This window comes from Rattus norvegicus, chromosome 5 (assembly GCF_021556685.1).
Source record: "Rattus norvegicus strain SHRSP/BbbUtx chromosome 5, alternate assembly SHRSP_T2T, whole genome shotgun sequence".
Classification (NCBI taxonomy): domain Eukaryota; kingdom Metazoa; phylum Chordata; class Mammalia; order Rodentia; family Muridae; genus Rattus; species Rattus norvegicus.
In genome coordinates, this window is record NC_141538.1 from 48169433 (window position 1) to 48193610 (window position 24178).

General features: G+C 38.4%; 1 protein-coding gene across 6 annotated transcripts in view; it reads left to right on the forward strand.

The window, feature by feature from the left end:
* The first annotated feature begins 2138 nt into the window (after positions 1–2138).
* Positions 2139–24178, forward strand: part of Epha7 (Eph receptor A7) — a 159855-nt gene continuing 137815 nt past the window's right edge. For 5 of the 6 annotated variants that reach the window (XR_015687494.1, XM_087660216.1, XM_087660217.1 and 2 more), the window contains exons 1-3: positions 2142–2452; positions 6390–6454; positions 9913–10582. Coding sequence is in view for 5 of the 6 variants with exons in the window: in XM_087660216.1 (XP_087516342.1) it covers positions 2356–2452; positions 6390–6454; positions 9913–10582 (832 nt within the window). In the remaining variant the exon portion in view is untranslated. 6 annotated transcript variants of the gene reach the window in all.

A 24178-nucleotide genomic window follows, 5' to 3' on the forward strand; every position in this document is an offset into this window, starting at 1 on the left:
AATAAGGGTGTGGCTCTAATTGTACCTGTGTCTGCTGGGAAGAGTGGTATGCAAACAGGAGTCTCTCCACTACTTATACTCCTCAGGGGAAACAATACATTCCTTCGCAGCTTCCTGGTTTAATGGGGAAGAATTTGTATTCCTATCCCTGAGTTGCAGTCATCTTCTGAAAGGGGTATTTTAAACTGTCGAAGCTATCTGTCTTGGTGGCAATCTAGGACGATGAGACCTCAGAGAAAATGTTGAAATCTTGGAAAATTTATTTTGACTATGAGGAAGTGTTTAACACATGTGATCTTGTGATTTTGTGAGTTTTCAAAGGTTAAAGTGTAGAGAGTTACATCTTTAATTCTGACTGTGAGCTTCCAATTTTATCCTGATTGCATCTGTTTTGGTCAATAAGGCTTTGTCTTCTCTTTAACCAGTGTGCCTTGCCTACAGTGCTTTGTCTCCTTCCAAGATTAATCTATTAAGCCTTTTTCATTTTCTATGCATCTTTTAAAGGGCACTTAAGATGCTTTTAAGCATAATTTCTAAAATATTCAATAGACCTAATGGCTAGCAATACGCAAAATTTAATATATAAACGATAGAAGCAACGTGATTAGAAATGAAGCAAAAGTTCATTTCCTTTTTTGGTGTAATTATATTAAGCAAGTCAAACAACAGAAGAAAACCATAAAAAGAGCAGTGTCTGGGGGCCCTTATCTCTTGCTATTTACAATATCCCTAGTGCACATGTCAGAGAGGACCCAGCACACATTTTCAGAGGTCAATCAGTAAGTCCGAGGTTGAACTTTTTGTCCATCAGGAATAAAGGCTGATGAATAGTTGAAAGGATGAATGGTTTTTTTTTTCATTTTTCTTTCCTTAAGAAAGAAATATAGAACAATAAAGAGGCAAAATCATCTTAAAATATGACGTACTTATCTACCTTGACATAGATGATTTGGCCATTACATTTTTAAGGTTTTCATTTTACAATGCCAACCACCTCTTGCTTTGTAAGTGTGCAAGACTGCCTAATAGAAAACAGATTTCTCTACGCACTTATCCTTGAAGCTCGGGTTGGATGAATTCAAGTGGAAATGTTGGTTACATTTTTATTCTTAGCTTTTTTTTTTAAAGAAAGATAATTACAGAATAATTATGGACTAACTACAGAAAATAGTAAATGTTTGCCCAAGTAGAAGGAATGACTATGAGAATTTAGTACCTGGCGGCTTTCTTTAAAACTGAAAATTATTTACACAGTGAAATGGAAAACAATTCAAGTGGGGCAATTTACGAAGGTCCGCAGAAAATGAGAAGCATATAAAAAAAATCGACAGGAAACATTTTCTAAGGTCCTACTTGCTCGGGGGAGAAACTGAAGATAGAGCAAGAGAAGAGCATAAAACAAAAGACTTCCTTTCTCCAGCCCCACTTTCCTTGTTTCTTTTGTCATAGGTTGTTACAAACTCTGGCAAGCATTGTTTGGGGGGGAAAATACTTTTGATTCATTTTATACCTCAAGAGTTTGAGGGGAGTCGTAGCTAAAAGTGTGTCTCGAGTTACAGAACAGGAGTTCAAACTTTGCAAAAAAAAAAAAAAATGCAGAAAACCAAAGTTATGCGACCCGCAGAGGTAGCTAACAACAAAAAAGTAAAGGCGTTCTAAAAGCATAGCTCAATTTCACTGTTCGGGTTGAGGTCGGTGATTGGTAGTTGAAGGAAGGTTGCTTCGCCTCTGCCTTCTTAGAAGACGTTGAGCAGCACTGCTATATACAGGAGTGGAAGTCGGGAGAGTTATTCTCGGGTTTATCCAGCTCAGTGAAGCTGCAGTAGCTAAAAGCTAAGTGCTCCCGACTTCACGCCGCTGGCCTAAAGCGGCTCAATCCCCACTTTCCCGGCAACCGATCTGGGAGGGAATCCTGGACTCGCAACCCGACTCCGCTCGGCGCTGATTGGTTCCTGCTTAGGACCCCGCCTCCAAGCTAGAGGCGGCCACTTCGTAGGGACCCGCCCCCCAGGCCCTGGGAATCGCCGCCTGGCAGGCGGGCTGCGTCTGCCACTCAGTCGGAGTGGCGGAGGCTCTGGGTTCGGAGCCCCGCCCCCTCCCCCCCTAATTGATATTATTGGAGTGTGGAGCAAGCGGCCGGTCTGCAGTCGGAGACTTGCAGGCAGCAAACACGGTGCGAACGAACCGGAGGGGGGAAAGAGAAATCAAACGAGGAGCAGCCGGCCTGGGACCCAGAAAGGGATCGATGAGAGGAGCGCAATAATAACAATAATAACCCACTTCGGAGCAAACAGCATCTAAAGAGCTGCGACCCAACTGCAGCCTAAAAAAAAAAATCAAACCTGCTCATGCACCATGGTTGTTCAAACTCGGTACCCTTCGTGGATTATTTTGTGTTACATCTGGCTGCTTGGCTTTGCACACACGGGGGAGGCGCAGGCTGCGAAGGAAGGTAAGGCCAGAGGAAAGCAAAGTTTGTTCTGACTTATTTATTTCGCTGTCTACCTGCACGAGCCGACGGGTCCGCGGCGCTGGCCGCCGCGCCTCCGGCGCCGGGCGACCCTCCCTCGACCCCCGCCCCCTCCCCGCCCTCAGTTCCGAGCGACCGGCGGCGACCAGCCGGGACTAGTCGGGGCCCCGAGCTCCAAGGGGTGGCCAGGGACGGGCGCGCGCTCTGCAGCCGGGGCAGCCTGGGGGGCCGTGGTGGCGAGGCTGACGGGCGAGCGAGCTCCTTTGCATCCGGCGTCTCGGGTCTTCGGCTCCAACCGCCGCGTCTGGTCCTTCTCTTGCTGTCGGCCTGCGGTGGACGCCACAGGGAGAGTTGGTTCGAAACCTGGGGAGTGGAGCTCCGCGTCGCCCCCAGCCTCCCCGGAGGGACCGTGACTTCGGTAGCTTGCGAGCGCTCGGGCTCCTGCCGACTCGCTCACTGCGGCGGCGGCGACGGCGTCGGCGGCAGCGGCGCGGGCCTGCGGTGGGCGCTCGGCTGCCGCTCGAAACAATGCGGCCGCGAGGGGAGGCAGCGCGCGCGGGGCCGGAGCTCGACCCGCCGCCCGGAGGACTGGCCGCAGCCAGCAGTCTGCACTGAGAGGCCACAGAGTAAGAAGTCTCCAGTCACTTGGCCCAGGTCCGGTACTCTGGGAGTCCGAGTAGCCAGTCCTGGCCACTGGGGACGAGTTCTGGTACGCCAGGGGAGGCTTCTTTTGACCACAGGATACGCCTGTACGTGGGTATTTTTCCCTGCGTCTCCTTTGAACCATTGGCAAAAGGTAAAATACCTTTCGGTGCCTGTAGTTGGAGCTGGGGAAAAATAAATCCTGTCAAAGGAAGTGTCTTGCTGCTAAAGCGGTGTCACAATACCGGTACCTCATCTGACACGCTTGCGTTTCCAAGGTGGATTTCTTGGATACTTTAGAAGCCTGTTCGGGGGTGTGGAGGAAGAGAGATCTGTTAGATTTAGGTCATGGCAGTACCAAGGGGGGGGGCACATTGGTCCTCGATTCTTTTATTCATAAAACTTAGGATTTCACGCGGTTCTTTTTTATTCTCTTCGTCCACCCTTCTTCGGTCACTCAACGTCCCCAACCCGGTGCAGTATCCTACTTTGGAACAGCCTGACCTTCTGACCCCTTTGCACATCTGCAGTCTGTGTTGACGCTGAATCCATTCAGAGAAAAACGTGCCTCTGAGCTGATGGTTATGTATGCAGGTGGACCAGCGTCTGCTACACACACACACACACACACACACACACACACACACACACACACAGCAAACACCAAACACATTTCAAGCCTCTTGACTTTGGCGACCAGAAACAGACACCCTGCCACCTTGTCCTGATTCCTCCGGAATAGCGGGATCTGAGGAAAAGTTTGCCCCGCATGGCGAAGCGGCGCGCGCGAGCTCTGGCAGACTCCAGCAGGAGTTTGAGCTATAAATAACTGCATCACTAGGGGGAGAGGTGCCTGCAGCCAGCAGGCCTCTCTTGTTCTCCTCCTCCGGTGCTACGTGGAGAGGGTTCTGATTCTCGGAGCCCGAGTTCTTTAGATGCAGACGAGATGTTTAAGAGGCAGGTGGTGGGAACGCGCCCGACTTCTCGGTGGCGACGCTCGGGGCGCTCGGGCGCGCAATCAGGCGGTGGCGTTCCCTGAGCGCTGCTACCCGGAGGTGGCCCGCGGCATCACGGCAACCAAAGAGCTTGGCCGGCAGCGCCGTGAGCAGGTGCGCGGCCTCTAGGGCAGCTAGGGTGGTGACTGACCTCCCGGGTCCCCTTTCCCGGTTCCCTAGCGCCACTGGAGTGGCCCGGGAGCCTAGAGGCTAATTGCCGCTGCTGCTTTCTATCCCGACAGTACGACCGCCGCTGCGCCCTCAGAGGAGGCGCTTCCCGAAAGCCCGTCTGTTCCTGGCGACTCCAGCCCAGGCTGGGCGCCACCCGCTCCCTGGAGTCCCAGGTCTGGAAGTGTAATGGACGCTAGGTTGGCGGGCGCAGCCGTCTGGCTGCCCCGCCCCGCCCCGCCCCGCCCCGATGCTCGGGCAGCACCGGAGCCACCCGGCTCGCGGCATTTGCCGCGGCCCTGGACCCCTAATAGCGGCCAGTTGCCCTGCGCCTTCTCCGGGGAGCGCGGCAAGGCAGGCTCGGTGCTGGAGTCGAAAAGGAAGACGCTCTCGGGGCGATTGCATTCAGCATTCCAGAGCCTCGGAAAGCATCACCAGCTCGGTGGCCACCTTCCACTTCCTCTTGATTTGCCAATTTCTCTGCTAACTTGCCAGCCAGCAGGTAGCTGAGGGGTAAAGGAGTAGCAGGAAAGGATAATAGCAGGGTTTATTTCATTCTTAAAACTAACCCCAGAAGGTCACATAGGTTTACAATCCACTGGGTGTTGTCAATATAAAAGCTCCCCATCCCCCACAATAAATTCCAAAAGAGAGTTCTGTGACTTGAATTTGTTTCCTTAGCCTTCATCCTCCTCAAGGTAAAACAATCCTTTCACAATTACTGTGCTTGTAAATACACTATTCCAACGACTTATTAGTGTTCCAAGTTAGAACAGAAATTGAAATTTTGTAAGTGATTTGTATTTTTAATTGAAAGGGAGTCGATCCCCCTTCCCTGACAATTTCAAATGTACTACACTAAAACCAACCTCATGTCTTTGTATCTGTTTTCTTTTACTGGGGAGAACTTTAACTCCTGGTGAAGAGACAGAGTTAAAGTCTACTCATCTTTGGTCTCCTAACATTGTCGTTTTCTTTACCTTACAAAGCACACACATTTTAAAATCGGAGTCTGGAAATGTTTCAATATTAAGAAGTTTATATGAGTACATATTTTCAAGTCAAAATGTGAACAGTTTCCTTGAGGTGATATTAAGCATATGTAAAGAATATTCACGATGATTTCTGTACCAGTGGGTCATTTGTGATGATTCTGAGAGTCAGGTATATTGTTTTAAAACACCCAAGCCATGTAACTCTAAAATCAATTCGGTCGGTAAATATTTGATAAGAGTAATTATCTTAGAGCAACATCATAAGCAACTGAAAGCATAATGGGTTATTACAGGTAACATTCTAATGAATTATTCCATTAATACAAATAATACTTTAATCACAATTTTCATAAATATTAAATATGTTTTTGGTAGTCTAAAGATGGAATACAATTGCTTGTAGAAGTCAGCTTGGAGATTAAGCCACTTAGAGAATAGTGACTACGTTGAATGTATCCAATTTAAAATTTCATATATATATATATATATATATATATATATATATATACATATATATATGCATAGAAGCTTGACTAGTTCAAAAGCACAACTTGTAGATAACAGAGACTTGTTTCTCATGGTAACATTGCTTAACATGGATTTAACATTTCTGTATTCATATTGATTGAAAACAAATTGCTATGAGGGTTTTTCCCCTTTAAACATTAAACTCCAGTTGTCGAGAAATGATAGGAAATAGTGCTTGTAGAATATTGAAAAGTAGAACCTGGCTGAATAGTAGTGAAGGGGTTATACCTTAGTAGGTTTGTGTCTTGAAGTAGAGAACTCACTGACTTCCAAAGCTATTGGGTGTTATTATTGCACATCCACTGTACCTGATTTTAGCTTTCTACATTCATTTTTGTGTTAGTGTTTCACTGAAAATTTGCTTTTATATTTTAATTAGAGGCTGTCAAGTGCATGTATAATTTAATATATTCCCCCCTCCAGAATGTTTACTATGCCTATATTATTTGGCTGTTCACTGCTCAAATCATTCATATAAATGGCTTAAGCCATCAAGTAGCGATTTTATAAAAAACAAATAGATTATCGTGAGGTGTTTAGAAATGTGTTTAATTTTTTGGTAACATTGGAAATAAACCTTTTCTTTTTCAGTACTGTTACTGGACTCGAAAGCACAACAAACAGAATTGGAATGGATTTCCTCTCCACCCAGTGGGGTAAGTACAGACCTCATACAGTATGATCGCATCTGTTCAGAGGAAGACAAGAAACCTTCCCCCAGAGGAGCTAGTCACCCCCACACATTTAAAATGCTGAAAAGTTAATATTATTTGTTCAGTGTTTTATTTTCTACTTGAGATACTGGATTCTCAAAGTAGAGAACGCATACTTTGAACTTTGAGAAGTGGGAAACTAATCCAAGCCCAGAGTCTTTGAGGGTTTTTTTTTTTTTCCTGTGAGTCGTATCAATCATGCCTGTGCATTCAGGTTCTAAATGCTTGCTAATTACAGGAGCTATTCTTTTCCCTAACTCACTTAAGCCTCTGCAGTTGCCTTATGCTCCTGTGTCATAATCGCCAGGTAGAATCTGTGTAATTCTTTAAAACAGTATGAAACCTGTTTTCATCTTCTAAAAATAACCTTGACATTGTCCAAAGTAGACTCCAGTGCGTAACAAAAAAAACCTATAAGAGAATATTGAGACATAAGATTTGCCATAAAATATTAGTTTCTTAATATTTGTGTTGTACTATCTGCAGTTATTAACCAAAACTAATGACAGGAATGTATCCACATTACAGCAAAATCCAGCTGGAGTGAGCAGGACTTAACATTAAATAAGTCTGTCTAAACTGACGTAGAACCTTAATTTTTAACCATTTTTAATATATTCATACAGATGTCTTACTTAAATGTAGTTCAACATCATCTTTATGAGTTATTTCTGATGATGAGCTAGAACAAATTGTTCAATTCTGATAAAGCCAGTGGACTATGAGAAAGAAGTTTTTCTTTAACACACAAGGAAATCTGGGGCTAATGGGGGTACAGAATATCAATGAAGATATAAACACTTTCAACTGATTTTACAATAAAAATGAAAGTCCAGAAACAAAATAATAGAATCAGTATAACATTAGCTGAAAAATCACTGGGAGAACGTCCAGTTTAATACAAAAATGAGAAATTTTAAGCATGCTTAAAATATTCAGAGTTTCTGTTACATTAAAGTCTGAGAAATTTTCCCTGAGATCATATTGTAATTATCTGTATTGGTCATAGGATGTTATGGTAAAGTGACAGATAATTTACCAACATAATCCAAAAGTCGAATGAATTTGAGGTACTTCCTTGGGTGTGAATTCCTTTTTTCACTAGAAGATATTATTGTAGAAAGAGGTTTGTGGTTAAAAATAAATAAATACCTTTCTTGCCAATGACAGATGCAGCCCATTTTCTACAATCCATCAATTAAAGTAAATAGATTCAGAAGATGGTTTTTATCTCTGAGAAGAAGTAAACTGATAAATGATTGCAGTACTTCATCCATGTAATCCACAACATGATGAATTATGACTGTCACTGTTATCTTGGACTCAAATGAGCAGTTTATCAATCCAGAGAATCTTGAGTTAAACTTTAACCGTGTGTGTGTGTGTGTGTGTGTGTGTGTGTGTGTGTGTTGTGTCTAAGAATCAATAATATGTGAAAAAAATATTATCCCAAGCATTTTCCTTATATGACAGATTTATTCACATGTTCTTAAATAAAGCAATATTTTTGCTGAGCAAGGAGAAAATATTTTTATAATTTTATAAAAAATATTGCACAATATTTATAAAATCCAATGTGAATTGAGACATCTATCCCAGTAGTGTGTCATTTGTTGAACGCTTTGAATCTGAAAAGCTGTGCAATGAAACCATGACATAAATATCAAATAGTGAGAGTTTCCTGTCATGGATTTCTTGAAAATACACTATTTCATGGGCAACAGCATTGATCTCTCATATCTATAATAATGTAATTGCTCTCAAAATTAAATGAGTGAATACTTGAGATTAGTCCTTCGAATAATCAGTCTTGATATTGCCAAGCTGAGGGATGGTCAGAGAGCACATTTAACTTGGGTGCTTTGGTAGACAGCATAACTGTTCTTTTCTGTCTTTTAATAACTTCAGTCAGCTTAGGAGACATAAATCTATCTACCACTGGAGGAATTTGAGATAATTTCTTAGTTACATACAAGCAGACTATAAGCAGATAACTCAGGAAATAAATGGAAACTATGCACAGTGCTATGCAGTGAAAAAACTGTGCCAAGAAGCATAGCATGAAAATCAATTCTTCCCTGTTTGAGGACCTTTGGCAGCATTAAGCTGTTAAAATAAAAATGTACTAAATACTACATAGCTCTCTCCTACTTGAGACATTTCTGATTTGCCGTATTTTTCATCATTTTTGTTAATTTTATAAAAATGATTTTAGAAATACACAGTAAGTTGATGAAGTGGGTTTGAATTAATGGATACTTTGATCAGGTTTTACAAATGAAAATCATTTCCAAATGTGTATTTTGCATGGTTTTCATCTACATTCTTTGAGTTAATAGATTAGATAATCAGATGCCGGGAGGCTTCAGACTTAAAATACACAATATTTTGTACCTAGTATTTCTAAGTGAGGAAAGGAGTGTAAATCTATAACAGTTTCATTATTCAGATATCATACTGTGAGTTGGGAAAATTTTCAATCCTAGTAAGAGAGGATAAGAATAAATATTGGTGTGAATAATTATTGCTGAAGCCTTTAAAACTCTTGGACATGTGGACCTTGTTTGCTATGAGCAGTAAATAATAAACATGACTTGGTCATCTTTAAATTTGTTGCTGAACTATCTGCCCCATGTTTTTGTGAATGAGTATAAATCAATTCACTTGTAGAATGTATTGCATCACAAGATAAATGGGCGTTTTAAAACCATTCATGCATAGCTTGCTAATTTGCCATGCATCTTTGGCTGTCCGCTGAAAACAATTTGTTTGTACGAGTGAATTTTCCTTTCAGAACCACTTGATAATTATATATGGTTTTATGTACAATTTTAAAATGATGCTGGAAAAAAATAAGTACCTCTGTAAAAGATTTAAATGTTTCTTACTTACATCTCATTTTCAAAAACAAAAATTGCAAAATATGCGCACACTGTGAATTGCAGCACATTGTTCAGTGTTTCTACATTTCGGTACGTTTGGAATCTTGTTCTAAATGCTTGCAGGCGTCTCTGAATTTGAGAATGCTACTGCCACTTAGAATGTCAATTGAGTTATCAGTCCTTCTCCTCTGCATCTGTGCGCTTTGAGGGGTAATTTTAATAATCATTAGCCTTAGCATGTTGTAGTCTCACTAGAGACTGCAGACTTCAAAACATGAAAAAGAGATATTAGTGCTCTCATAGCAGATTTAAAACAAAATGAAATGTTCTTTGTGTGTTGAAACATCGGCGATGCTCACCAAGGTACTGCAGAGTTGGAACTCGACCATCGCTGACTTCCAGGGATCCATACTTGGGGCTCCGTGTTTATTCATCTTATTTGGAAAATACAATGTATCTTTTTTTTTTAACTGAAAGACTGATGAACCCCCTTTTCCCTCTTTTTCAAAAAATTTACAGTGGGAAGAAATTAGTGGTTTGGATGAGAACTACACACCAATAAGAACATACCAGGTGTGCCAGGTCATGGAGCCCAACCAGAACAACTGGCTTCGGACTAACTGGATTTCTAAAGGCAACGCACAAAGGATTTTTGTAGAATTGAAATTCACCTTGAGGGATTGTAATAGTCTTCCCGGAGTCCTGGGAACTTGCAAGGAAACCTTTAATTTGTACTATTATGAAACAGACTACGACACCGGCAGGAATATACGAGAAAACCTTTACGTTAAAATAGACACCATTGCTGCAGATGAAAGTTTTACACAAGGTGACCTTGGTGAAAGAAAGATGAAGCTGAACACTGAGGTGAGAGAGATTGGACCTTTGTCCAAAAAGGGATTCTATCTTGCCTTTCAGGATGTAGGGGCTTGCATAGCATTGGTTTCTGTCAAAGTATACTACAAGAAGTGCTGGTCCATTATTGAGAACTTAGCTGTCTTTCCAGATACAGTGACTGGTTCAGAATTTTCCTCCTTAGTTGAGGTCCGTGGGACATGTGTCAGCAGTGCCGAGGAAGAGGCAGAAAATTCACCCAGGATGCATTGCAGTGCAGAAGGAGAGTGGTTAGTACCCATTGGAAAATGTATCTGCAAAGCAGGCTATCAGCAAAAAGGGGACACTTGTGAACGTAAGTAATATTTGCTATTAAAATTCTTTGAATTTTTAGTTATTAGATATTTTATGCAATAATGACTATTCAAATCTTTTATGCCACTCGCCCAATTCATTCTATCTAAAAGTCACTACTAAACACGATGACTACCTATAGTGTATCTTCCCTGCTGGTATGCAACAGATATTGGTGATACTAGGCATTGTTAGTAAATTTTATTTGTAACATTTAACACATTTGCTAGCATGGATGGAAGTTTTGCAGTGAACTGTGAGGTTTTCAAGAGGCCATCAGCCAAGTGGGCTTTCCACAGGAAAGACTGAAGGAATGTCAGTGGGGATTCTAAGAGATATGACTCCTCCTGTTTCTTAACCTGGATCCTCTGAGCCTTTGATTAGCACAAAAATAGAAGGAACAAGAGCTTAAAATGATGAGCTCTATTCTCAAAGTCTTAGCAAATATAGCACACATATTTAGAATTGTCACTTATAAATAAGGGGATTTTTAATGTGACAGCACTGTTTCATCTCCTTAATTACTTACATTTGCCAATGATGTCATGGTTTTCTGGAGTGAAGAAGAAAAATGGGTGCTCTTCTGATTAGTCATGCTGGAGTAGTGGATCATACTGTAGAAGGGGTCTGAAGTAAAGTTTGAACTATGACGATATAGCAATTGAGTTGTTCATATTTGTTTTTGGACAGTAATAGCATATATTTTCAGTAAGCCTTTTATTTTAAAACAATTTTCTATTAAGTAGCATTATGTGATTAACTATAGGCCATTATTTTTTATTTAAAATAAAATCATGTGTACCATTGTTTCCAATCTAGGTTCATATATTATATATATGTACATATATATATATATGAAGTTATATGGTTATGCAGTTATAGGACTTAATTTTACTATTAACTTACAAACATAATATACACTGTGAAAATGACTTTTATGTATTTCTTGTACTGCTGGGGTGGCAACATCATTTAACTATTTGCAAGGAGTGGTTAGTTTAGAGATGACTATAGCTAATAATTGTTCTAACTAAATACATTTCCATTAGCTACTCTGGGTACTCATCCTTGTGTTTCCCCTATATTAGCTTGCTTGATGAAGTAGGTGACCTTGTCCTATCTGCTTTATACAATGGAAAGGGGAACCTAGGAAAAGCAAATAGATAGCTTGCTGTTATGTTAATAACTTTGTGTTAGTCTAATATTCAAACTTGACATTTTCTAAATCTCGAACCTGCGTTTTTTTAAGCAACATTACTATTGTAGTTTTGCTCACAAAGGAAGGATCATCCTAACAAAACAATCTTTCATTGTTAGACTTAAATGTTTCCCACAAAGTAACAGGCTGCCCCTGGTATATGTCAAGCACATTTATTTCTCCCCCCAAAAAACTTAGAAGACTTTTAAAAGAATAAATAATAATCTAAAACTATTTAGATTTCAGAAACCAAGAGTCGTGGTGTCCCTCTTTAATCCCAGGGCTCTGAAGACAGAGGCAGTTGTATTTCCAAATTCAAGCACAGCTCAGTCTACATAGTCAGTTCAAGGCCAGTCAGAGCTTCATGGTGAAATCCTGTCTCAAAACAAACAGAAGAAACAAAACTAAGTTATGATTCTGAACATTTATTTAAGTACATATGATTCTTTGGATTTTTTTTAAATGGCAATTCTAAATTGAGACCCATTATAATTAGAAATTACATACTGAGTTTCCAAGAAATAAAAGAAAACATGTACAATTGAAATTATCAGTATTCAATATAACCTGAAATAATAATTTAGTTGTGTTGGCTTAAATTTAATATTGCATCAAAACTATACGGACTATAAGAAAGGTGTATCCAAAGCAAGCTGGGACAAGCCTGAGGCTGCCATGGAGTGCATCAGGACACAAGGCTGTATGTACAAGGAGACCTGTTGTTTTGTTTGGTTGTTTGTTTTGTTTTTTTTAGAAACCCTTTAAATATTTATTTAATATCTCCTCTTTTGACATAAACATAAAAGCTGAGCTCTTACAGGTTTCACCCGTGTTTGAACTGCTGAATGCATGCAATGGATTAGGACAGATATAAAGTGTTTCCTCCCCAGCACTTAGTTATTATCCGCAGGGCAGATAACGCTGTAAAGTGAATTCAGAACCAACACGTGGAGCTTCTGCTGGCTTAGGTCTATTAGCAAACACAACATTCTCTTAGGGCCCCACCATCCAGACCCCGCTGTCATTTCTCAGGAGAGCACTCAATTAGAAAATCTTAAGATTTCCATCTATGAGAACCACAAAAGTGATACAAAGAGGTACCACCATCCTTTGGAGAAATGAAGTCTTACTGGATAAACAGAATCGTTTCTGTAATGAGCTAATCAGATAGAAGAGGAAGTTTTTACCTAGTAGACATTAACCGTCACTGGAAAAGTAAGGTCGAGTCCAATTGTAAAAATTATTTAAAGATTTCAATAGCAACAGTCCATTTTTTTTCTGTAAAGCACAATATAATGCTAATATTTTAATTAATGTGAAAGAAAAATTTAGGTTCTGCACAATTATAAATGTGGAAAAAGAAACAAATCAATTTTATAAATATATATATATATAAAACTTCACAATTAAATTTATCTGATAAATAATATTAAAGATTCCAGTTCTTATTTGAAGATTTAAATTTTTAGTGAAACTTACAAATCATTTTGTTCTATTTTATTTTATTTAATAGGAAATGTTTGAGTTGTACCATATTAATAGAAAACTTAACGCAAATACCTTTCACCATAGTTTAAAGATCCATTTGCTATGAAGAAAAGGCCCCAACTTGCCCCAACTATGCAAACCATTTTGTTTAAACATGGTACAATAACCAATAATTATTTTTGGCTTAAGGAGTTAGTACTGCATTTGATGACCAAAATTACTATCACCTGTGTACTACATCTCGGTACCTGAAACAAAAGTGATAATTCTTCATAGTCATCTATCTGAAACTTTGCCATGTATTAGATGGCATCAGCATAAAGAAATACGGTGCCTCTATCTGCCCTTATGTTTGTCTTATTATAAATCAGTGATATTAACTGTGACAAAAATGTTCTTGGGTTTTAAGCATTGGTGATACGGAAGGAACTCTGCTCATTTGTGGAAACCCTGCTCCTTGGCAAGTTTCCAGTGCATGGCTGTGAGGGTGCTTGCCTCTGGATTTGGTCCAGGTCTGCCTTTCTAATATTCCTTCTGTTCCCTCTCAATGATCCTGTTAAGAGTTGGAAAACAAATCCAGTCCCGTACTGAGGAACACTGGTGTTTTGAGAGGGGATGCTGGTATGTCCCCAGCCAAATGTGACTGATTAGCCACTTTAAAGCCTAGTTTATCTGGGGGGCTGTCTAGCGGGTCATTCTAATGTGTATTACAGGATAATGGAAAGGTCAATAACTGTGAAAACTGATCACATTTTTTGTTACTTGATACCAGTTTATTTTGTGAACTTGAAAAAGTAAATCTGTTCCTAAAGCCACATGTTTCTTAAATCCCTGAATACATGAAGAATTTCTATTTAATAATCAAATACTGTGGCTTTTAAAAGCAGACACTTACAATTACTTTAAAATACATAATTCCAATTTTAAGATATTTCTTGTCAAATATCCTTTTTGAAAAATTGTCTTTAAACTGAAACTCGAGTGAAAGAAAACTAGCCAATATATTTTTCTAAGAAAGGACAGCAATTTTTAAAAGAATTACATTTTTAAATTACATTTTGCAATATGGGAAGGTTAGTAAAATTGTTTTGTGAAGTATATTTGCATTTTAAGATTTTTCTTTTGCCTGATTTTCACTATGCACATCTGGAGCTGAGATTTCTTGTGGATTGCTCTAGGTAATTTGCAGTAGATGTTAAACAATACTGGGCCTTCAGTTTCTCATTTAATTGCTGAAGCTCCACCAAGAAGCTGGATCTCAGAGAGATTATTAAGTCGGTGCAGTTAGATGAGCAGATCTGATCTTCATTTTACTCTGTCTTTTCTCAACTCTGCTACATGCTTCCAAGAGATACATTCTGGACTGCAGTATGTAGGTTTGAGTGACTGCAGAAAGGATCCCGTCTTAGTTTATGGAGAACGTCTAAGTAATTATCTTTCTCAGACGTCTGATCTTCGCTTTTAAAATGTTCTTTCTGACTTAAGCATAGAATTTATACCATAAAAATTATAAAACATGATAATATTATAGAGATTTGATTTTTGTGTGTGTGTTTATATTGCTAAATTCCATTCTTTGGAAAGAAAAATTTGGAATTTTTTTGTGATTATTTGAAAAACAAATTCAAAAAGTATAGACATAGTTTTTATTATGAGGCCTTTCTTCAGTTGTGTCTTATTTTTTTCATTTGATAAGGTAGTAAAATTATTTTAGTAATATGCATATAAAGTTGTAACATACACCATTGTAGAACTTCATTTGAATAAAAAATGTTAGCAATATTTAAAATTACTTCTTGTTTACACTCTGAAAACCTTGGCCATGCTTGAATTTCACAGGTATGAATTGTACCATCAATTTCCATGATAGCCAGTGAGTCTTTGAAGTATACTGCATTGCTAAATGACTATGACAAAAAGTGTAATCTCTATTACAAGTTAAATTGCTGTGATGCAGAAATTATGGAAGCTTCATTTTCTGGATCCACACCTTGCCAGGTGATTAAAGTAGGACATTCTAAACTTTAATTTTCTTAAGTTTCAATTGGGGCTAATAAAAATAGTACTTCCCTCATGGGGGTCTTGTAGGAATTGAATGGAATAATAAATGTTAAACCCTAGAAATAGTATCTGGGACATAAAAAACAATCAATGAAGGTATAATGTTATCATTATTAATAATACAGTAGTATATAATATATAATATGTCATATACAGTATTAATAATACAGTGTTATATATAATACTAGGTAAAGAAATATTATGGCAATAAATAAGTGAACATGTATTGTTCAGGCTGCAGCCAGCATATTATCTTTTAACGTAGCATTCTAACTCTGACAACACACCAAAGGGCATTTAAATAAAATAAAATAGCATTTACTCATCCATTCTCATTTTAAACAATGTATGTGTCTGAAATATTACAAATAACTCAAGTGTCCAACGTTAAGGTTTTACGCCACAACCGAACTTAGTTCTTAAAATATCACTGTTCCTGTATATAAATTTTGAATTTTCTTTTAAAGATTTTTGAATGAAATCTCAAGTAAAAATGTGTATAACATATTTAGGGAGAAATAGCTAGAATTATAACTATAACTATGATTCTGATAGTCTGCAGTGATTTGAGGTGGTATCTTGTTCTCTCTGCATTAAAAATATCTAGAATATTAACTTTATTATAATTAGTATAACTAATTACACTATAACTAATCACAATTATTAATTATAGGTAATCATATAATTCACACAAGATTAAATAGGAGTGTGTTTTCAGAATATATATTTCTAAAGTGGCATTAGTTTCTGCATAAACAATACAATATTCAAAAGGAGCCTGATTTGGGGTTTCTTGGTAAAACAGCTCATAGATTTTATTTGTTTAAATTTTGGTTGCTAACAGATAGCCAGCCACTCCCAGGTACTATTTTAGTAGCTAGAGATGTCACTGTATCATTCAGCCCAAAAGGCACTGTTACCTGATGTGAAGAACAAAAGCGTTATAATTGAAGTAATAACAATTGGCTTCAATTCTAATGCTTTGTCTCAGGCATGTGCGTCATGTGCGTGTACATTTTATTATTTCTTTATTTTGTGCACCTCTGTGTGTGTGTTCCTGTCTGTGCCACAGTACATGTGGGATGGGAGGACAACTTAGAGGTGCCAGATCTCTCCTTCTACCATGTAGGTTAGGAATCTGAACTAAAACTCTCAGCCTGGGTAGCGAGTTTCCTTACCTACTGGCCAGTCTTTCTCGCTCATGCGCATTGACTTTTTACTGTAAAGAAGCAGGATCACGATGAGGCTGGGATAAGGACCCACCATCCCAGAGAGTGGGAGGCTGCTCTTTAATCAGGCTGCTCTGTCTTCAGGATCCCCAGAGTACCTGAGTAATTATGGAGGACCACATCAGTTCCATCAGTTGCAAAAATCATGTTAATTGAATTTCAGAATATTTGGGAAGCTGATCTAAACCTCAGTATTTTCCCCATTATGACTATTTCAAAGTATTTGTTCCTGTTTTCCTAAGCACACTATATATACATTCCAAGTCCTTTTCATCTTCCTTTTGTCCCGGTTCTTCAAGTGGCAGCGAGAATGTGGTGTGCGAGACACTGATATGCAGTGCTCTGTTATTACTTAGAAGCTTCGTGCTGCTCGCTGCCTACCGAAATTCCCTATTTTAAGGCTGGCACTTATATCGACTCACCTTAAAGATGCCCATTTTTGGTTGTTTGCTTGTTTGTAATTTCAGTGCATATTTATCACTGAAGTATTGCTGCCTTTTTCCTGATACTCCCCACTCACCGCCTTAAAAACTGGTTGTTTCCCCGCACCCCGCCCCTATGTCCCATGATTTAATGTTTGACCTTAAAAACAAACCTAGTTCTCATCACTACCTCTGTGACCTCACTGTTAGCTTCTGAAGTCCTGCTTCTCCGTGAAAAAGCGTCTGGGACTCCTTCTGTGGCCTCTTTCATGACTCTGACAGGAGTTTATACCTCACTAATTACGGTAACCTGCTTTTTACCATGGGCTGCTTCTTTTCTTCTGGTTGGGGACATGCTTAGAAAACAGGGGGGATCTGCTCTGTGACTGAGGAAGTAGTTCTTAGAGAACCGCTGTTCATTTGTCCCTTTCCTCTTTCACATTCCCTGTCCCCCTTTTTGTGTCTTCCTTTTCAGCTTTCTCATTTCTTTCTTCTGATGAAATAGAGGCCTGGCCTCCTCTTCTCTCTGGTCAGCCTCTTGAGAAGGGAGGGGCACTAAGAGCCCGAAGGACATTTTCTAAACTGAGGTCTGAAGCCTGTTTATAGTCACTATGCACTAAGAAACGTTCCACAGGTACATCTCCCCGCTTGCAATTTATACCTTTAAAATATTTGTTTTAATGGAATGCAGACAAAAGAGATTTAAAAATATAAAATGAATTTTCTGACCCCTGTCATTGGAGACACATCTATAGTCCGTATTCTATCAAAATATTTCTCATTTTGGATTTTATACCTCTAACTACCCCATACATTTCTCATTTTCAAATTCTCAACATATAAAAGCCTTTACTTATTGAATACATGCTTCAATAAACAATACACAGATATGGAATAAATATCTGCAAGGTCTTTAGCTACTCTCGCAACAATCAATTGTTATCTGTGCTTTCCAGAGATACTTGATCAAGCTATTTTGTGCATAGATAAACATTATAATACTTAAAATTTGACTCATGTCACAGCTTACAATTAGAACACCTGTAGGCGTTATTTAAAATTATACAGCTTTTTATGATCTTTGGCCATCTCTCTATGTATGAATTGTTCATTGAAATGTTATTTTTTTCAATAAATATAATAGCAAGGAAAAAGGGGATATAATGAAAGGAAGTCAGGAATGTGAGGTTGATATCTGATTAGGGTTTTGATGATTTGTGCATTAGCATATAATTTTCAAACATTTTTGATTAACCTAGTTTTAGTAAATTTGTGGTGCCTTTTTATATATCTAGTAGAAATTTAAATCGGCTTGAATTTCTGGCATGCAGTCCGGATATAAATCAGTGATCTGTTTAAGATGACTTCCCCATACAACTCCTAGCCCTTTTCTCTAAGATAATTATAACCTATAAAATAATTTGCTGCTGCTGATTTCTGTGTGATAATTATTCTAGGGCAATAATACTTTATGAGAAATTTCTCACTGATATATGATGTATAGTGTTCTTGCTGGTTATAATGCATGAATAAGGGAGGAAAATTTCAGAAAAAATATTTAAAATATCATATCAACTGCATGGTATCTTACACATTTGGAGTTGAACTTGTGTCCTAGGGCATTTCTGTAAGTTAATACAGTAAAGACAGATTTTTTTTTCACATGCAGAATTTAAAAAGTGAGGCTTATATTCATTTAAATCTCTCTCTCTCTCTCTCTCTGTGCGTGTGTGCGTGTGTGTGTATGTGTCTGTGTGTGTGTTTGTGTGTGATGCATGCAGTTGTTGGCAGGGTCTACAGCCTTTAGATAAGTAGAAATTGGACATATAGGTAGTTTTTGACATAAGTGTTGGGAACTGAACTCGGGTCCTCTGGAAGAACAGTTGAAGCTCTTCTGAGAAGTTTCTTCAATTCCATGCATATAGATTTTTCTAAATCCAGTAAAAATAATTTGACCTTGAGTTTAGTTCAAATTAATGATCTATAGACATTTTATGTTTTAGCTACAATACAAACTGTTAAGACTTATTAAATGCGAATCGATATGCTATAGACTAAATCTAAAATATCAGCATTTTCTAGGAACAAAAATTTTGCTTGTGCATTTAAATGATGTACTTTGAATAACGATATTGTATATCAGTGCTGATATCTTAAAAATTATAGAAGTCATGAAAGGACCCAGAGTATGCTGCATTCTACTTAATGTATCATCTAAGTAGGACTTAATTCTTTGCCCTCACCTCTAGGGGTGTGACCCTCACTCCTGAACTGCTGGAGTGAAGCCATAAAGAACACATCGAAGAGTTTGTTCAGCTTTTATAGAAAATCTAAATCTGGAGAGGAGAACCTGTGATGATTTTTACTTTAATAATGTACAAGAATTGATGAGATACAATATTTAACTATGTATTTCCATTTATTATTGAAGTTGGTTAACAACAATCTGTTATTATAACTTACTCTATTTGGTAGGATCATTCTTTGTAAGAAAAGCATAGGAGAGTATTTGGTTTAGAAGTGGCTATGCATAGTGTCTTTGAAAGATTATAGTCTTGTTAGTTTGGGGACAAAATAAATGCTTGTTTTGAAAAAAAGATGAAATATTAGGGAGGCTCACTAAATTTTCAGTTCTTTAAATGCTCTGTGTTTATTTAAATACTAGTTTACTGTTATTAACTGAACCACTTCCCATGTAGACAATTACACCTAATGATGTTAATGACGTTAATTTAAACTAATAGCTAGGTTAAACAAATAAACCAAATGGATTCCTTAAATATTTCTTTGTATCTCCTACTTTTAACAGGATGGAATAACTAACATTTCATAGCTTGTCTAAGTTAGATGCTAGTTTGCTTAGGTTGTCTGTCTCCTGGAAAAGAAATATGAGGGAGGATGTATACATACATACATACATGCATACATGCATACATACATACATACATACACAGACACACACACACACACGTATACCCTTTACTCACCCAAGTAAAATACATTTGTAGCATGAAGTTTTTATGGATATTTTGTACTTTAATACATAATGTTTTACAAGACAATTAGGTTGATAAATTCATGGGATGCAAATGTGTCCTGAAGATCATGAACTATAAATTAGGAAAAGGTCATAATAAATGGACAAGTAGCTTCGTCATTCATAATGTAACATTTTTGAAGATTATTTCAAAGGTAAAGTCACAGCTTACTGTTGAGGGTCTTTTTTTTTGTTTAAACTTATCTCAGAATTGCACAGTCCGTAAATGTGGTACTTCATAAATATACACATACATGTGCATACACACACATCACAAATAAACACAACCATATGTGCATGTGTGTATGTATGTGTATGTGTTGAATATGTGTGTGTTGTTATATATATACATATATACATATACATATGCATATATATAACAACAAAATAAAAGCATAACTCAACATAAAAATAAGATTTCTTTCTCCTTATTGTCTCATTTTTAGATGTCTTTATTGATATGCACTAATTCCTGAATCTATCAGTACCAACTAGTTCTATTTTTTCCTCTGTAGAAGTCACACTTACAAATCACAAAATAAATTGAAAAAAAAGCAAAACAAAACAAACAAAACATTCCTGTAAGATATGTTTAAAGTATTGCACACTTTAAAAACAAAACAAAATAAAACTACTTCGGTAATATAAACTGCCAAGCTGAAAGTTTACAAAATTCACGTTTCCCTCATTTTGTAGCAGATACTTATGGTTTCCTAGGATATATGTAACAAATCAGAGCTGCTTAGGTATCGACTAAGGAAGAAAGTGAATTTCATGCTATGCGTTCCACAAATTCCGTTAGCGTTTTGATTAGCAGAAGGCCACCATTAGCAATTCGCACAAGTTGATTATTTTGACCGTTGGATGTAAAAGCTCTTTGAAGTAAAATCAGTGGGTATCGCATATAATGTCAGTCACCTAGGCTTTGGGCAGAGGGAGATGCTGTGTTATTTATCCTTCTACATGCACTTCCTCTGCAAAGTCTTCAGACTTGACCGGTCAGCACTTTCAGGGCAGAATGGCAATTTGACATTTGAAAAATCTCTATCCCAAAACCATCAGAATCTATTTCTCAAAACTGACCAACTAGACAGGTGGTATTTCAGTTTGCAATGAAAAGGTAACCTATGTGCTTACACGGCCCAGCCCTCCCCTAATGTTTTTACTTAGTTATAGTTAATTAAATACATTAGGATGCCTAGCATTTATTTTGTGTAAAGTTAAGTACAGGAACTCTGCACTTACCTGGTTTCTAATTTCGCGTGTAGCATTTTCCCCGGACAGGATGACAGAACCATTCCCTGTTGACTGTGCACGGAACATCATTCTTCATCATCAGTGTCCCCCACTCCTCATTAAGAAAAAGTAAATGCTCGTTGATGTCTCCCCTCAGTCTGATTTTTCTTTCTTTTGTTCAGGCATGCTCCTTTACAATGTTTTAGACTTTATCAGTTGCTTTCATTTCCTTACACTATCACATGCTTTAAAACTTCAAAAAATACACTCAATCATCTTAAGTGTGTGTGTGTGTGTGTGTGTGTGTGTGTGTGTGTGTGTGCATCTAACCATACATATACAGAGAAAGGTAGTCTCTTATTTTTGAGGGGCAGGATCTCACTATAGAGCTGAGTTTGACAACCTTGCCTGAGGTTTTTCCTGCCTTACCCTTCTAAGTACTTGGATTTTTAGCTGTACATTACCAGACCTGGCCTCTCCTGTCTATTAAATGAATCGAATAGTAAAAGTACACTTTTTTCATTGTGTCCTCATTCATTAGAATGTAAGTATATGTAAAGAGAATTTTAATATATGGTTTTGTAAAGAAATGGAAGAATTTTAGATTTTGCTTTCCTTCTATGCCAATAATTTTGCTTATCATAGCCCAGTTCTGAACATACTAGTATTTAAATAAAAGAACTGGACTCTGTTATCTCACATTGCTTATGAGATTTACACAGGTCTCCTCTACTGGTGATCTGTTTTTTAGGGTGTTTTTTTATGTTTTATTGAAAGTGCGAGAGGCTGAACTCAGAGGTCTGTATGTGTTAGACACATACACCTCTGCAGAGATGAGGATAATCACTGATCTTTATTTTGAGATGGAGTCTTTTCATGCCAGTGAGGCTGACTTCAAAATAGAAGTGATTCTGTTCCCTGAATGCTGGGATTACAGGCTTGTACTATCATGCAAGGCACTGTGCCTTTGTGCTGTGAAAAGTAGCTCACTTCCTTGGGGTCTCTTATAAAAATCCGTGCATTCTTTAAATCATTGACATTACTCATTATTTACAAAGCTTCATGATATCAGACTTAGGAAAGCAGTGTGATAAAGGAAAGTGAAAATTACCCATTAAGTCAGCACAAGGTAAACTTTCTATCTCTCGTCTTCTAACCTGTTTTATAATGGTAAGATGCTCACGGAGCTGTGCTCTGTACTGTAGGTTTTTGTCCCTGATGTAACAGTAGGGGCGTTTGGCTGCTCTGTGTAAGCTCAGAATCGACATCTCAGGATGAGTACTCCATCAAGATGTGCAGATGAGTGGCTTACAAGCAACACTCTGAGCCTTATGTCTTCAAAAGCTGTAACATCAAACCGCCATGTGTTGAAATTTGAGAAAGAGAATTGATGCTAACAATAAAGAAGAATTTAGTGATGAATTAAGAGGACCTTTTTCTTCTGTAATAATAATAATAATAATAATAATAATAATAATAATAATAATAAATAATGGTAATGAGGACACTAAAGGGGCAAGGTTGGAACACTGTCACGATTTCTTTTGATCCTTCATTTTAAGGTGTCCCTGTCATCATACACCTTTTCACAGACAGCCAGCAGTGTTATTTCTTTTTTTTTTTTTTTTTTTTTTTTTTTTTTTTTGTGTCTTTTTTTTTTTTTATTAACTTGAGTATTTCTTATATACATTTCGAGTGTTATTCCCTTTCCCGGTTTCCGGGCAAACATCCCCCTCCCCCCTCCCCTTCCTTATGGGTGTTCCCCTCCCAACCCTCCCCCCATTGCCGCCCTCCCCCCATAGACTAGTTCACTGTGGGTTCAGTCTTAGCAGGACCCAGGGCTTCCCCTTCCACTGGTGCTCTTACTAGGATATTCATTGCTACCTATGGGGTCAGAGTCCAGGGTCAGTCCATGTATAGTCTTTAGGTAGTGGCTTAGTCCCTGGAAGCTCTGGTTGCTTGGCATTGTTGTACTTTTGGGGTCTCGAGCCCCTTCAAGCTCTTCCAGTTCTTTCTCTGATTCCTTCAATAGGGGACCTATTCTCAGTTCAGTGGTTTGCTGCTGGCATTCGCCTCTATATTTGCTGTATTCTGGCTGTGTCTCTCAGGAGCGATCTTCATCCGGCTCCTGTCGGTCTGCACTTCTTTGCTTCATCCATCTTGTCTAATTGGGTGGCTGTATATGTATGGGCCACATGTGGGGCAGGCTCTGAATGGGTGTTCCTTCAGTCTCTGTTTTAATCTTTGCCTCTCCCTTCCCTGCCAAGGGTATTCTTTTTCCTCATTTAAAGAAGGAGTGAAGCATTCACATTTTGATCATCTGTCTTGAGTTTCGTTTGTTCTAGGGATCTAGGGTAATTCAAGCATTTGGGCTAATAGCCACTTATCAATGAGTGCATACCATGTATGTCTTTCTGTGATTGGGTTAGCTCACTCAGGATGATATTTTCCAGTTCCAACCATTTGCCTACGAATTTCATAAACTCGTTGTTTTTGATAGCTGAGTAATATTCCATTGTGTAGATGTACCACATTTTCTGTATCCATTCCTCTGTTGAAGGGCATCTGGGTTCTTTCCAGCTTCTGGCTATTATAAATAAGGCTGCGATGAACATAGTGGAGCACGTGTCTCTTTTATATGTTGAGGCATCTTTTGGGTATATGCCCAAGAGAGGTGTAGCTGGATCATCAGGCAGTTCAATGTCCAATTTTCTGAGGAACCTCCAGACTGATTTCCAGAATGGTTTTACCAGTCTGCAATCCCACCAACAATGGAGGAGTGTTCCTCTTTCTCCACATCCTCGCCAGCATCTGCTGTCACCTGAGTTTTTGATCTTAGCCAATCGCACTGGTGTGAGGTGAAATCTCAGGGTTGTTTTGATTTGCATTTCCCTTATGACTAAAGATGTTGAACATTTCTTTAGGT